This window comes from Pan troglodytes, chromosome 2 (assembly GCF_028858775.2).
Source record: "Pan troglodytes isolate AG18354 chromosome 2, NHGRI_mPanTro3-v2.0_pri, whole genome shotgun sequence".
Taxonomy (NCBI): domain Eukaryota; kingdom Metazoa; phylum Chordata; class Mammalia; order Primates; family Hominidae; genus Pan; species Pan troglodytes.
Genome location: NC_086015.1, coordinates 139,431,594 through 139,446,101, shown reverse-complemented (window position 1 = coordinate 139,446,101; position 14,508 = coordinate 139,431,594). Strand labels below are relative to the sequence as shown.

At 45.4% G+C, this 14,508-nt stretch overlaps 1 protein-coding gene and 1 pseudogene across 4 annotated transcripts in view; both read left to right on the top strand.

Moving 5' to 3' along the window:
* The first annotated feature begins 613 nt into the window (after window positions 1–613).
* On the top strand, window positions 614–998 carry LOC107970510 (large ribosomal subunit protein eL31-like; annotated as a pseudogene).
* A 7,962-nt stretch (window positions 999–8,960) lies between these two features.
* The window catches only part of MSL2 (MSL complex subunit 2), a 47,962-nt gene continuing 42,414 nt past the window's right edge, over window positions 8,961–14,508 (top strand). Inside the window, exon 1 of one of the 4 annotated variants that reach the window (XM_063806247.1) lies at window positions 8,961–9,352. Coding sequence is in view for 1 of the 4 variants with exons in the window: in XM_003310044.7 (XP_003310092.1) it covers window positions 11,448–11,589 (142 nt within the window). In the remaining 3 variants the exon portion in view is untranslated. Of the gene's footprint in view, window positions 9,353–9,706; window positions 9,990–10,776; window positions 11,590–11,703; window positions 12,164–14,508 lie in introns of those variants that run through there. The other 3 variants (XM_063806246.1, XM_003310044.7, XM_016941994.4) reach the window with 3 other exon arrangements.

Genomic DNA, 14,508 nt, shown 5'->3' with positions numbered 1-14,508 from the left:
AAAAAGGAGGGGACAGAGGAAGGAGGGTGAAAGAGGAAGGGAAAGGAAGACAAAAATTAGCTATTTTGTAAACAATCTAACCCGTCAGAAAGTCTCTCTGACTGCTTGCCTGATCTTTGTTCTTTGAAAACATAACTACAACTATTTCTGTATTTACTTCATTGTCTCCAAAGTGCTAGAGTGCATTCAATAAATACTTGATGATTGATATTCTGAGTGTTTCAAATCAATTCACACTTTTGGTTTTATTAAGGACCTTATAATTAACATTGATTTGATCAAGCTGAAACAAGAACTGGCTTCAAATTTGTAAGGCATTTTATATCTCTCCCCAAGGAAAAAGCAAACAATTTTCCATGCCTATTAGGTACTACACACTATACTAGTGACTTTACTTATATTGTCACATTAATCATTATTTTAACAATTATTGAATTCCTATTATATGTCAGACCTTATGCTAAGCAATGAGGATAAGAGGCAAAGAGGGAGAAAACTCTGACCTTCTAAGAGTTATAGAAATATAATGGGGAGGAAACAGGGCTAAACCAACAACTGCAGCATAGTGTGGTAGTGCAACAGAAGAGGTAAACACGCTTTTTATCAACTTGGACCTGGCAGAATGGCTTCCGCAAAGAAGGGTGGCGAGAAGAAAAAAGGCCGTTCTGCCATCAACGAGGTAGTGACCTGAGCATACACCATCAACATTCACAACCACATCTATGGAGTGGGCTTCCAGAAGTGTGCCCCTAGGGCACTCAAAGAGATTCGGAAATGTGCCATGAAGGAGATGGGAACTCCAGATGTGCACACTGATACCAGGCTCAACAAAGCTGTCTGGGCCAAAGGAACAAGGAATGTTCCATACTGAATCTGTGTGCTGTTGTCCATAAAACGTAATGAGGATGAAGATTCACCAAGTAATTTCTGTACTTTGGTTACCTATATACCTGTTACCACCTTCAAAAATCTGTAGACTCAACGTGGATGAGAACTAATCGCTGATCGTCAAATACATCAAATAAAATTATAAAACTGCCTTCAAAAAAGAAAAGAAAGAGGTAAGCACTTGGCAATATTGGAGAATAGAAGAGGGAAGCTTTAATTCAAAATGGGTATACAGACAATAAGAAAAACAAGTATTTTCCACAATCCCACTATCCAGAAAAAAATAATATTTTGGTGTATGTCTTTATAGTCATCTTTTTACCATGCATGGATATTTAGTTTTTCCAAAATTGTTCTGTTAATCAGGGTTTAAAAAAATTAATATATTATGAATATCTTCCCCTGTCAATAAATACATTTTTATATCATTTTAATTTTTTACATCATTCCTAATAGCTATATAATATTCTACTATGTAGATATATCCATAATATAGGTTGTTTTCAATCAGGAAATTTGGATTGGTTCTTTTTAAAATAGTATAAACAACTGCAATGATTATTATATAAAAATCTCGGCCAGGCGCTGTGTTCACGCCTGTAATCCCAGCACTTTGGGAGGCTGAGGCGGGCAGATGACGAGGTCAGGAGATTGAGACTACCCTGGCTAACACGGTGAAACCCCGTCTCTGCTAAAAATACAAAAAATTAGACGGGCGTGGTGGCAGGCGCCTGTAGTCCCAGCTACTTGAGAGGCTGAGGTAGGAGAATGGCATTAACCCGGGAGGCAGAGGTTGCAGTGAGCCGAGATTGGGCCACTGCACTCCAGCCTGGGCAACAGAGCGAGACTCCGTCTCAGAAAAAACAAAAAACAAAAAACAAACAAAAAAAAAAACGTAAAAATCTCTTCATAATCCTAGATTATCCTATTGTCTTAGATCTCTGGTTCCCAAAGAGTGCACTAACGTACCCCCAGGTGCCACAGAGAACTCATAGAGAAGCCGCAGGATATTTCAACCTTGTGAGGAAAATATTTGACATTTGTTGGTTACTGTAAAAATTACAGTTTCAACATTAGATCACCTTACATTCCTTTCAATGAGGTTATATCTTTGCAAAGCTGGGTTTTTGCTGGTGCTGTGACAAAAATAAAGCATTGCACAAAAATCCATGTGATCTGGGAAATGAGGGTGATGTCCAATCTGATTTTTTTTTTTTTTTGAGACAGAGTCTTGCTCTGTCACCAGGCTGGAGTGCAGTGGCATGATCTCGGCTCTCTGCAACCTTTGCCTCCTGGGTTCAAGCGATTCTCCTGTCTCAGCCTCCCAAATAGCTGAGACTACAGACGCGTGCCACCACGCCCAGCTAATTTTTGTGTTTTTAGTAGAGACGGGGTTTCACCATGTTGGCCAGGCTGATCTCGAACTCCTGACCTCAAGAAATCCTTCCACCTCGGCCTCCCAAAGTGCTGGAATTACAGGTTTGAGCCACCGTGCCTGGCCTACTTTTTCAAATAGCTACCATGTTAGGGCATAAATACTCATTAAGTTGTTTGGACCTAACTACTTAAAAAACTCTTTCAGGCCGGGTATGGTAGCTCACGGTTGTAATCCCAGCATTTTGGGAGGCCGAGGCGGGCAGATCACATGAGGTCAGGAGTTTGAGACCAGCCTGGCCAACACAGTCTCTATTAGAAACCCCGTCTTCACTAAAAATACAAAAATTAGCTGGGCGAGGTGGCGGGTGCCTGTAATCCCAGCTATCAGGAGGCCGAGGCAGGAGAATCACTTGAACCCGAGAGGTGGAGGTTGCAGTGAGCCAAGATCGCACCATTGCACTCCAGCCTGGGCGACAGAACTAGCCTCCATCTCAAAAACAAACAAACAAAAAACCCAAAAAGAAAACAAAACAAAACACAAACTATTTCATATTTCTTTTGGCCTAAGAGTGTGGTGAAAAATTACTGAGATGCTAAAGGCACCATGAACCAAGAAAGTTTGGGAATCTCTAACTTAGGATCAATTAGAGACTTATGTGGAACTGCTAGTTTTGAGGCTCTGTAAACTTCACAAGCTTTTAATATTGCCTGTTGTCCTTCAGAAATATTCTATCAATTTATACACCCAGTAGCAGGTTAATTTTCTCTTACTTCATATGGTGACCCTTGAACTAAATGAGTCCAGAAGGGTTGAATTGAATGAGAAACCATGACTGAAAAATTTTGCTGAGTTCTCTAGTTAATACAAAAAGGAGTAAGAAAGGACTTCTAACCTTAAAGGCAGAGCCTGTCTTACCTTCCCAGACTCTGGTACAGGGCTTTGCTAGAGCAGAGGCTTAGTAAACACATGTTGATGAAATGAAAAGAACTCCATTCACAAGAGTTTCCAAGGCAAGACTGAAAACAACATAAGGTTATAGTGAAAGCATACACACTTTAGGTTACCAGATAAAATAAGAATGCTGTTAAATTTAAATTTCAGGCTGGGTGCGGTGGTTCACGCCTGTAATCCCAGAACTCTGGGAGGCTGAGGCAGGCAGACAGCTTGAGACCAGGAGTTCAGACCAGCCTGGGCAACATAACAAAACCCTGTCTCTACTAAAAATTCGTGGTGGTGTGTGCCTGTAGTCCCAGCTACTTGGGAGGCTGAGCTACCTGAGCCCAGGAGGTAGAGGCTGCAGTGAGCCCAGATCTTGCCACTACACTCCCGCTTAGGTGACAGAGCAAGACCCTGTCTCCAAAAAAAAAAAAAAAAAAAAGGAAGACATTATCTTAAATTGATAGTTTAAGAAATATGTGGCTCATGCCTGTCATCCCAGCAGCACTTTGGGAGGCTGAGGCTGGGGGCGGATAGCTTTAGCTTAGACAACATGGCTAGACTCCCATCTCTACAAAAAAAAAAAAAAAAAAAAATTACAGGCAACCTACAGAGTGAGAGAATATTTTTCAATCTTTCCATCCGACAAAGCTCTAATATCCAGAGTCTACAAGGAACTCAAACAAATCTACGAAAAAAAGCCAACCCCATTAAAAAGTGGTCAAAGGATATGAACAGACACTTCTCAAAAGAAGACATTCATGCAGCCAACAAGCATATGAAGAAAAGCTCAACATTGCTGATTAGAGAAATGCAAATCAAAACCATAATGAGATACTATCTCACACCAGTCAGAACACCATTATTAAAAAGTAAAGAAACAATAGATGCTGGCGAGGTTGCGGAGAAATAGGAGTGCTTTTACACTGTTGGTGGGAATGTAAATTAGTTAAACCATCATGGAAGACAGCGTGGCGATTCCCCAAAGATCTAGAACCAGAAATACCATTTGACCCAGCAATCTCATTACTGGGTATATACCCATAGGAATATAAATCATTCTATTACAAAGATATATGCATGTGTATGTTCATTGCAGCTCTATTCACAATAGCAAGGACATGGAATCAACCCAAATGCCCATCAAATACCCACAGACCGGACAAAGAAAATGTGGTACATATACACCATGAAATACTAGGCAGCCATAAAAAGGAATGAGGTCATGTCCTTTGCAGGGACATGGATGAAGCTGGAAGCCATTATCCTCAGCAAACTAACGCAGGTACAGAAAACCAAACACTGCATGTTCTCACTTATAAGTGGGAGCTGAACAATGAGAACACATGGACACAGGGAGGGGAACAACACACACTGGATGGAGCCTGTCGGGGATTGGGGGGTGGGGAAAGGGAGAGTATTAGGAAAAAATAGCTAATGTATGCTGGGCTTAAGACCTAGGTGATGAGTTGATAGGTGCAGCAAACCACCATGGCACACGTTTACCTACGTAACAAACCTGCAGATCCTGCACATGTACCCCAGAACTAAACATAAAAGAATAAAAATAAAAAGAAATTTGAGTTATAGGCCAGGCACTGTGGCTCATGCCTGTAATCCCAGCACTTTGGGGGGCTGAGGCTGGAGTCAGATCCCTTTAGCTTAGGCCACATGGTTAGACTCCCGTCTCTACAAAAAATACAAAAAAAAAAAAAAAAAAAAAATTAGCCGGGCATGGTGGTGTGTGCCTGTAGTTCCGGCTACTCAGGAGGCTGAAGTGGGAGGATTGCTTGAGCCCAGGAGGCTGAGGACACAGTAAGCACTGCACTCCAGCCTAGGTGAGACTATCTCAGAAAAAAAAAAAAGGAATTTGAGTTATATATGATTTTTACTAAATAATTAAAGCACTTTTAATTTTTTTTAAAAGAATCAAACTGCATTTATTTCAGAGGTTTTTTATTTAGGAAAAATATACATATATAATTTACCACCTTTACCATTGTTTTCAACTTTTTATTTATTTATTTATTTATTTTTTGAGAGGGAGTCTGGCTGTGTAGCCTAGGCTGGAGTAGCTGGGATCACAGGAATGTGTCATCACACCTGGCTAATTTTTTTTTTCTTTTTTTCGAGACGGAGTCTCACTCTGTCGCCCAGGCTGGAGTGCAGTGGGGCAATCTCTGCTTACTGCAAGCTCTGCCTCCTGGGTTCACGCCATTCTCCTGCCTCAGTCTCCCAAGTAGCTGGGACTACAGGCACCCGCCACCGTGCTGGGCTAATTTTTTGTATTTTTAGTAGAGATGGGGTTTCACCGTGGTCTTGATCTCCTGACCTTGTGATCCACCTGCCTCGGCCCCCCAAAGTGCTGGGATTACAGGCGTGAGCCACTGCGCCCGGCCACACCTGGCTAATTTTTGTATTTTTAGTAGAGACGGAGTTTCACTATGTTGGCCAGGTTGGAGTGCAGTGTTGCAATCTCGGCTCACTGCAACCTCTGCCTCTTGGGTTCAAGTGATTCTCCTGCCTCAGCCTCCCCAGTAGCTGGGACTACAGGCATGCGCCACCATGCCTTGCTAATTTTTTGTATTACTATTAGAGATGGGGTTTCGCCATGTTGGCCAGGCTGGTTTTGAACTCCTGACCTCGAATGATTCCCCCGCCTCTGCCTCCCAAAGTGCTGGGATTCCCCTGCCTCTGCCTCCCAAATTTCTGGGATTACAGGTGTGAGCCACCGTGCCCAACCCCGGTAGGTTTGGACTTTCACCCTCCTGTCATCCTTCCCCAGAAAGTAGGCTCTAGTGTCTACTGTTCCCATCTTTATGTCCATGTGTACTCAATGTTTAGCTCCCACTTATAAATGAGAACATGCAGCATTTGGTTTTCTGTTCCTGTGTTAATTCAGATAATGGCCTCCAGTTGCATCCATGTTGCTGCAAAGGACATTTTTTTTTTTTTTTTGGACAGAGTTTCCCTCTTGTTGCCCAGGCTGGAGTGCAATGGTGTGATCTTGGCTCACTGCAACCTCCACCTCTCAGGTTCAAGCAATTCTCCTCCCTCAGCCTCCCGAGTAGCTGGGATTACAGGCATGCACCACTGCGTCCAGCTAATTTTGTATTTTTATTTATTTTTATTATTTATTTATTTATTATTATTATTATTTTTGAGATGGAGTTTAGCTCTTGTTGCCCAGGCTGGAGTGCAATGGCATGATCTCGGCTCACCGCAACCTCTGCCTCCCAAGTTCAAGTGATTTTCCTGCCTCAGCCTCCCGAGTAGCTGGGATTACAGGCATGCACCACCATGCCTGGCTAATTTTGTATTTTTGGTAGAGACGGGGTTTCTCCATGTTGGTCAGGCTGGTCAAACTCCCGATCTCAGGTAATCCGCTCACCTCGGCCTCCCAAAGTGCTGGGATTATAAGTGTGAGGCACGGCACCCGGCCAATTTTGTATTTTTAGTAGAGACGGGGTTTCTCCATGTTGGTCAGGCTGGTCTCGAACTCCCAACCTCAGGTGATCCGCCCACCTCAGCCTCCCAAAGTGCTGGGATTACAGGTGTGAGCCACAGTGCCCAGCCAGGACATAATTTTTTTATGGCTGTATAGTATTCCATGGTGTATATGTACCACATTTTCTTTATTCAGCCCATTGTCAGTGGGCATTTAGTTTGATTCCATTTCTTTGCTATGTAAATAGTGCTGTGATGAGCAGATGAGTGCATGTCTTTTTGGTAGAACGATTTATATTCCTTTGGGTATATACCCAGTAATGAGATTGCTGGGTCAAATGGTAGTTCTAAGTTCTTTGCGAATTCTCCAAACTGCTTTCCACAGTGGCTGAACTAATTTACAGTCCCACCAGCAGTGTATAAACATTCCCTTGTCTCTGGAACATCCCCAACATCTGTTATTTTTTGACTTAATAATTGCCATTCTGACTGTGTGGTGAGATGGTATATCACTGTGGTTTGGATTTGGATTTCTCTGATGATTAGTGATGTTGAGCATTTTTTTCTTTTTTCTTTTCTTTCTTTTTTTTTTTTGAGACGGATTCTTGCTCTGTCACCAGGCTGGAGTGCAGTGGTGCGATCTCGGCTCACTGAAACCTCCGCCTCTGGGGTTCAAGCGATTCTCCTGCTTCAGCCTCCCGAGTAGCTGAAGGCACGTGCTACCACGCCTGGCTATTTTTTTTTTTTTTTGTATTTTTTAGTAGAGAAAGGGTTTCACCTTGTTAGCCAGGATGGTCTGGATCTCCTGACCTTGTGATCTGCCCGCCTCAGCCTCCCAAAGTGATGGGATTACAGGCGTGAGCCATCACACCCGGCCAAGCATTTTTTTCATACATTCATTGGCTGCTTGTATGTCTCTCTCTCTTTTTTTTTTTTTTTTTTTTTGGCACTTGCTCTGTCGCCCATGCTAGAGTGCAGTGGCTTGATCTCCACTCGCTGCAACCTTTGCCTCCCAGGTTCAAGCAATTCTCTTGCCTCAGCCTCTGGAGTAGCTGGGATTACAGGCACCTGCCACCACTTCTGGCTAATTTTTTTGTATTTTTAGTAGACATGCGGTTTCACCATGTTGATCAGGTTGGTCTCACCCTCTTGACCTCAGGTGATCTGCCTGCCTAGGCCTCCCAAAGTGTTGGGATTACAGGCATAAGCCACCGCACCTGGCCTATGTCTTCTTTTGAGAAGTGTCTGTTCATGTCCATTGCCCATTTTTTAATGGGGTTGTTTTTTGCTTGTTGATTTTTTTAAGTTCCTTATAGATTCTGAATGTTGGACCTTTGTTGGATGCATAATTTGCAGACATTTTCTCCTATTCTGTAGGTTGTCTGTTTACCCTGTTGATAGTTTCTTTGCTGAAGCACTTCATTTTCTGTAAACAATTCATTTGTTTCCCTTTTAGGCAAGGCTCAAGCAAGCCAATAAATATTAGAAGAGAATATACCTCAAGATTCTTTGCCTCTAAGTACAATACTCTTATTACCAGTTGCAACCAATTTCAGAAGCTAAAAAAGAACTGGCTTAACACACGTTTTCTCTCTCACTCACGTCCATGCACACGAATGATCAACAGAATTAATCTTAATTTGGGGTGTACACATCTGAAGACATTTGTAAAAATCCAGTTATGAGAAAATTAGCAAGGTTAATGCCCTGCAAGTAATCACTTGCTTAGGGTGACTGCTAATTTATTGTCTTAACGGAAAACAGTGCTGATTATTTTACTCTCTGTGTTGCTCCTTTTGGGGAGAACAACCTCTGTGTTGTGGGAGAAGACCTTAGAGTCTGGAGTAAAAATAGAACCGTGTAACAATTTTATTTGAAGGAGAGCTTAGAAAAGATCTCTTATGCAAAAAAAAAAAAAAAAAAAAAGCTTTTAAAAATGAGAGTGGCTTTTAGAATATTTGTCATTTTCCACGTATAAGACAACCAAATACAGTTTGCACAGCTAATCAAAATTAGGAAGTTAGATTCTTACTGCTTAATATTTAAGTGTTGATAATATGGTAGGTCTTGTGAAAAAAAAAACCTGTTTCCAAATGGTAATAGAAATTATAAATCGAGATTGTATGTGTTCCCTTGATATCTTAACTATTCCTACTCACCTCAAGTGGCAGCTTGTAACTAACACGTACCACATTTACATGTGCCATATACGTGCCTGTGTACATAGGTAGCATGTGCCACAATAGATTTACACGCATCATAATTTTCACTTTGCAAACGTATAGAGTACCTACTGTGCATGAAAAATTATGCTGAGGAGCTTTGGTGTGTACAGAGATAAGAAATGCTTCCTATGGCCTGTTACTATTTGTGCTACTCAAAAAAAGGTTTTGTACTTTGAGATGGGAGGGAAGTCATCTACTAAGTCAGGCTTTTGTTCATTTATATCCCAGTGCCCTTGATCTCCTGCAAAAACAAAAGGCAAAAGCTTGTTTTAAAAAACAAAACATTTGCAAGGATTTGGGTTGGTTCTAGAGCAAGATCATGCATTCTTCAAGACATCTGTTCACACAGAAGAGCTAGGTCTTTTAAAAAAGCTAGGTCTTTCAAAAAAAAAAAAAAAAAGGAGTTCGTTTTGTTTTTAAAACAGGACTCTGTTCCGGTGAGAGCTCGGTGAAGTCCTGAAGCTCGGCGCCCATGAAGGTGAGGCCGCTCGAGTCCAAGGGCCAGAGGCCGTGGGAACAGCGCGGGTCCGACGGGTAGGAGGGGGCGGTGGGTTCGAGCCTCCACGCTTACACACAGCCTGCCAGGGCCTTAGAGACCTCTGACTGCGAACCACCGCAGAGAGGTGCGGAACGCGGCCCCGACCCGGCAAAAGCCGTCCGCACGCCTGCTGGGCGCGCAGCCACGTTGACTACTGCAGCCTTCCCGGCTCGGCGAGAGCCTGCCAGCCAGCCGAGGCTGCGCCCTTTCCGCGGTCGGGATGAGCGGTTCCAGGAGAAAGGCCGCGAGGGCGGGGCTTAGGGCCTGGCGCGGCTATTTCCTCACACCGCGGTCAGTCAGGACGAGAGGCCGCGTTCAGGCCAGTGCAGAGCGCCACATGGCGCTACCAAGTCGGGCCCCGGCGTTGGCGGGCACAGAAGCAGTGTAATGCGGGAAGCCTGCAGCCCACACTGGGGAAGGATGTTCCAGCTAACGAATGTTTCACCACAGCCCACATGCCTGGGAGAGGGAATTTGAGAGCACGTGGGGGAGGGGCGAAGAGAGCTGTCGGCTCGCAGAGAGCATGCTCCATTCTGAGAGTCGAAGTGGAGAGCCAGGCATGCGCAGTGAGCCCAGGGTGGGTTGGCAGCGGTGAGGGACTGGCGCGAGCGGGCTGATGTGTTTATCCGGTTTTCTGGGTGGGCGGTCAAAGCGCACGCGGAAGGGCGAAAGGCGGCGGAGCTAGGTAGCAGCTTGCGCATGCGTGGAGTGAGCCGGTAGCTCTGGGAGGCTGTGGAGGGGGTTGTTAGAGGAGAAGCAAGGGAAAAGGGAAGCGAAGGGAGAGGAAAGGGGGGAGGGGTGAGAGTGTGCTCTGCGCATGCGTGCGAGCGCTAGCGACGACGGCGGCGGGGGAGTCTCGGGGATGACAGTGGCTTTGCCCGTTGGGGTAACGGTCGTCGTCGCCGCCAGCAGAGGCCTGAGGCGCCACACAGCCCGCGGGATCCATTAAGGCCGCAGCAGCCCGGGCCCTACCGAGCTGGAGTGGCGCGTGGAGTCGGGGTGAGGGCGGCGAGGCACGGGGGAGGGGCCTGCGGCGGGGCCTTGCTGTGTGCGCTGGGCGGCGGCGGGGCCTGGCGGTGTGAGCGCTTGCCTTCCGCGGCCGGGGAGTGCTGAGGGCGGCGGCGGCCGTCGTGCTCGGCGGAGGAGTCGTCTGTGTGTGCGGCGCCGAAAAAATGGCCGGGCAGTGAGGGGGCGGCGCTTGAGTCTGGTGACCCCGGAGTGTGCGACTGAGGAGCGAGGGGCGCCGCCGCGGCCCGGCCGGGCTTGCCCCCCGCCCCCTCCCGCCCGCCGGCGGCGGCCCGCGCACTTCCTCCCCGGCCCTTCTCTCCGGGTTGAGGACTCTCGCCCGCCTCGCCACCTCGGGGAACTGCGGGCTGCAACCCACGGGGCGGAGAACCAGGGCGCAGTCTGGGCCCCGCGTCCGATATGGAGAGCGCGGCGGCGGCGTCCGCTAGCCGCAACAGCAACCTTCGTCGCCGCCGCGGCGTCTTGCACTAGATCCGGGAAGCCGCCGCCCGACCGTCGTCCTTGCCGTCGCCGCCGCCTCCGCGCCCTGTACTGGGATGGAGTAAGAGGCCCTGCAGCCCGGGAGAAGCGTGCCGCGCCTCAGACGGGGCCGGGGCCTGCTCCCGCGCCTGCCAGCTCGACCTGAGGAGGCGCCTCCGTGTCCGGAGATGGAGCTCGAGTGCAGGCCGCCTGCTGAGCCGCGGGGCTAGACTGAGCGCCGAGTCCCGCCCCGAGCGCCCAAGCCGCCGCGTTCTGCGCTCTGTGGTCGCTCCGGACGAATTCGAACGCTGGTTTCTCTCTCATATTTTTGGCCTGGAAGTCTCAGGGACGGAGGGGCGCCAAGGCCCCATGTGTGGGAGGATTGTTTCAGCTCCACAAACTTGCACGGATTTTGGTTACTTGTTTGGCCAATGGTTCGGCTCTGATTTCTTCCGAATTGTTGCAAATTCGCCATCGTTCCCTGGCTGCTTACAAAGTTGGATCCGGAATTTCTTTTCAACCGGGAGCCATTGGTGTCGAAGTGTCTGCAATGAACCCCGTGAATGCTACTGCTCTCTACATTTCCGCGAGCCGCCTAGTGCTCAACTACGACCCCGGAGACCCCAAGGCGTTTACTGAGATTAACAGGCTCTTGCCTTACTTCCGACAGTCCCTATCGTGCTGTGTTTGCGGTGAGACGCTTTTTATTGTTCCCTTTTCAATGCTTGTTTTTAAAAGCCTTCTGGGCAGTGGTAACGTGAGCGGGTTGACGGCCTGGTGGTTGGTATTAAGCTTTTGTTATTTGTGCAGCGCTGTACGGTCATTAGTTTTGAAACTTGCCGAGGGACTTTTGCCCGGCGTTTCAGAAAGGCAGAGAACCCTTTCATACCGCTTTGTGCAGCGGCGTTAACGTTCAAAATGGTTTAATTCGCCTCGGTTCATCTGGTGGTGGTGGTTTAAGTGGGGGTAAGATGCATGCACAAGGCTTTTTTTTTTTTCTTAAACCTTTGCCGCGGGAGCTGATTTCGTACCTACGGCGGTTAAAAGTGGTTAAACATGATCAAAACATGCACATGTGGGCACATATGGCGTGTTTGCATTTCCCCAAACTGGTGTTACGTGGGAGTGGTGGGCTAAGCTGATGAACCCACAGCTGGAGAACCCGGCGCGGAACTTTGCCCTAGGTTCCTCCACAAATGCTTTGACGGTTTGACGGTTAACAGCGAGCCGGGGAAGGCTGTTGGTACTCGAAGTGCTTTTTAGCTGGTGAGATTTTTACTTACCACTTTTTCATTTTGTGGTTTAATATACTTTGGCTTTGTCGAGGGTTATTTTAGATGTTTTTGTTAAAAAAAACTCGTGGTGGGTAGGATACTTTTATTTTTAAGATAGAAGAGATATGCTAAATTGTCTAAGGAAAATATCTCAAAAGTGATAATTTGAATGTTAACTGTGCGTGTGTAATAATTACTTGCTTTTCGAAAAACCTGGACTGAAACGTTAATACAAAAGAAAGGGCAACTGCCAAAGCAGTAATATGCATGCTCCACTTAATATTCTATCTTAAATTTTGAAGTTTTGATGATCCACTTGTTTAGTCAGAACCTGGGAAATTCAGGCACGTTAAGGTTTCCACTTTATTTAAAAGTAGATAAAGGAAGAAGAGTAATTTGGGACAGTTGTGGCTGAAGGGAGAAATAATATTCATTTGAGGATTATCCAGCATTCTCTATCTAGATCCTGAAGCAAGACACTGAATGGGTGCAGAAGAGGTGGCGGTGGTGTTTTTTGCAAGACAGGTACTTAAGGTCATAAACATTTAAGTAACTAAGTCATTAAGTGCTACTCTGACTGGTGACAGACACTTAACACCTTAGAGGAATAGTCGCCCAGGGCAAATCACCTAACTGCCCTGGGCCTCAGTTTCTTGATGTGTAAAATAATAATTTTCGGCTAGATTCAGTTTCCTTTCAGCTTAAGTTTTACAAATGTAAGTGTATCAAGAGTTTGCCTGGTTTCATGGTAACCTCTCACTCTATTCCCACTTTTATGGAGTGCTTTTTTTTTTTTTAATGTCCTCACATATTTTGATGGTTTGAGGACTGAGGAAATGGAGCTGCCATAACTTCCTTCTCCATATACTTTTTTTTTCTTTTCCTTTGGTGCCGGCCGTAGGGTGCTACTATGGTGAGGTAGGGGGAAGAGGAAGGGCCCACTCTGTCCTGCTGAAACAGCATTTGAGAGTGATGTCATTATCAGTTAACATTTGTAGAATCTGGTAGGTCCCCTGTTTACTAGATGGGTGAAACTTAGCTCTCTAATTTAAGTGGGAAATGGTAGTTTTGAGTTGTGCAGACCACCACTATCCTAAAACTGTTAAGAACCTCAGAGGTTTTAAGTTCCTATTAATAGCTTTCGGATGGTAGTGGTGGTCTAATTGAACATTTTCCCAAGTTCTAACCTGGACTTTAAATAATGGCATTAAAGATAAAAAAAAAAAAACACTACATTTAAAAGTCCAACTGGAGCCTTTTTTATTTTTATTTTTTGTCAGTCTTGGCAACACAAGGGGAATTTTTCTGACAGGGCTTTCTTATTTCACATCATCCTATGGAAAAGATCGTGAGTTCTGCTTCTCCCTTATGATTGAGTAGCTGGCATGGTTTCAGTAATAGGGATGTAGGTTCAGGTTTTTTTCCTCCCATCTCTTTGGACGTAAGTCTATGATTATAAAGACATAGAAAAAAAAATCAGTTATTTGAATTCAGCCCAGCATTGACATATTTTTGTACCAGGTATGTACTAGACTTTTTTCCTTAGCTGAAAAGCATTAGTGCATTCAAATTAATGCGTGGATGGGCAGTCTTATTTCATGAAGATAATACACTTGTAAAAATGAAGTTTAATTCTGTTGTAATGCTTAATTAGGGAATTTGTTTCAACACGTCCTGTAGATTTGACCCGCTACTACCTTTTCATCCTTTTATTCGACTGTGGTTTTACATAATTCTCTTTTAACTGGATTGATATTTTTGTCCTTTCAAACATGCTTTTTTATATCTTTTTCTTTTTTTTATCTTTGCTTTCTTAAGTTTCTTCTGCCTAAAACGCTACTTTTTTCTAAAGGCCTAACTCAACTCCCTGCCTCCTTGGTGGAGTCTTCCTTGCTCACTGCAGCAAAAAGTTACTTCTGGCCAGGTGCCTGTAATCCCAGCACTTTGGGAGGCCAAGGTGGGCGGATCGCTTGAGGTCAGGAGTTGGAGACCAGCCTGGCCAACATAGTGAAACCCCATCTCTACTAAAAATACACAAATTAGCTGGGTGTGGTGGCAGGTGCCTGTAATCCCAGTTACTCAGGAGGCTGAGGCCGATCTCCAGACATTGCTTGAACCTGGGAGGCAGAGGTTGCAGTGAGCCGAGATCGCACCACTGCACTCCAGGCTGGGCAACAGAGTGAAACTCCGGCTCAAAAAAATAAAAAAGTTATCTTTGTTGTCTAAACCTTCTGTAAACCTTTGTTCCAGTCATAAGGTACTTATAACTCCTTTGAGTGCAGATTTTGTATCAGTCTGATTTTCTTGATACATATAATAAACTTCTTAGGGAAGACA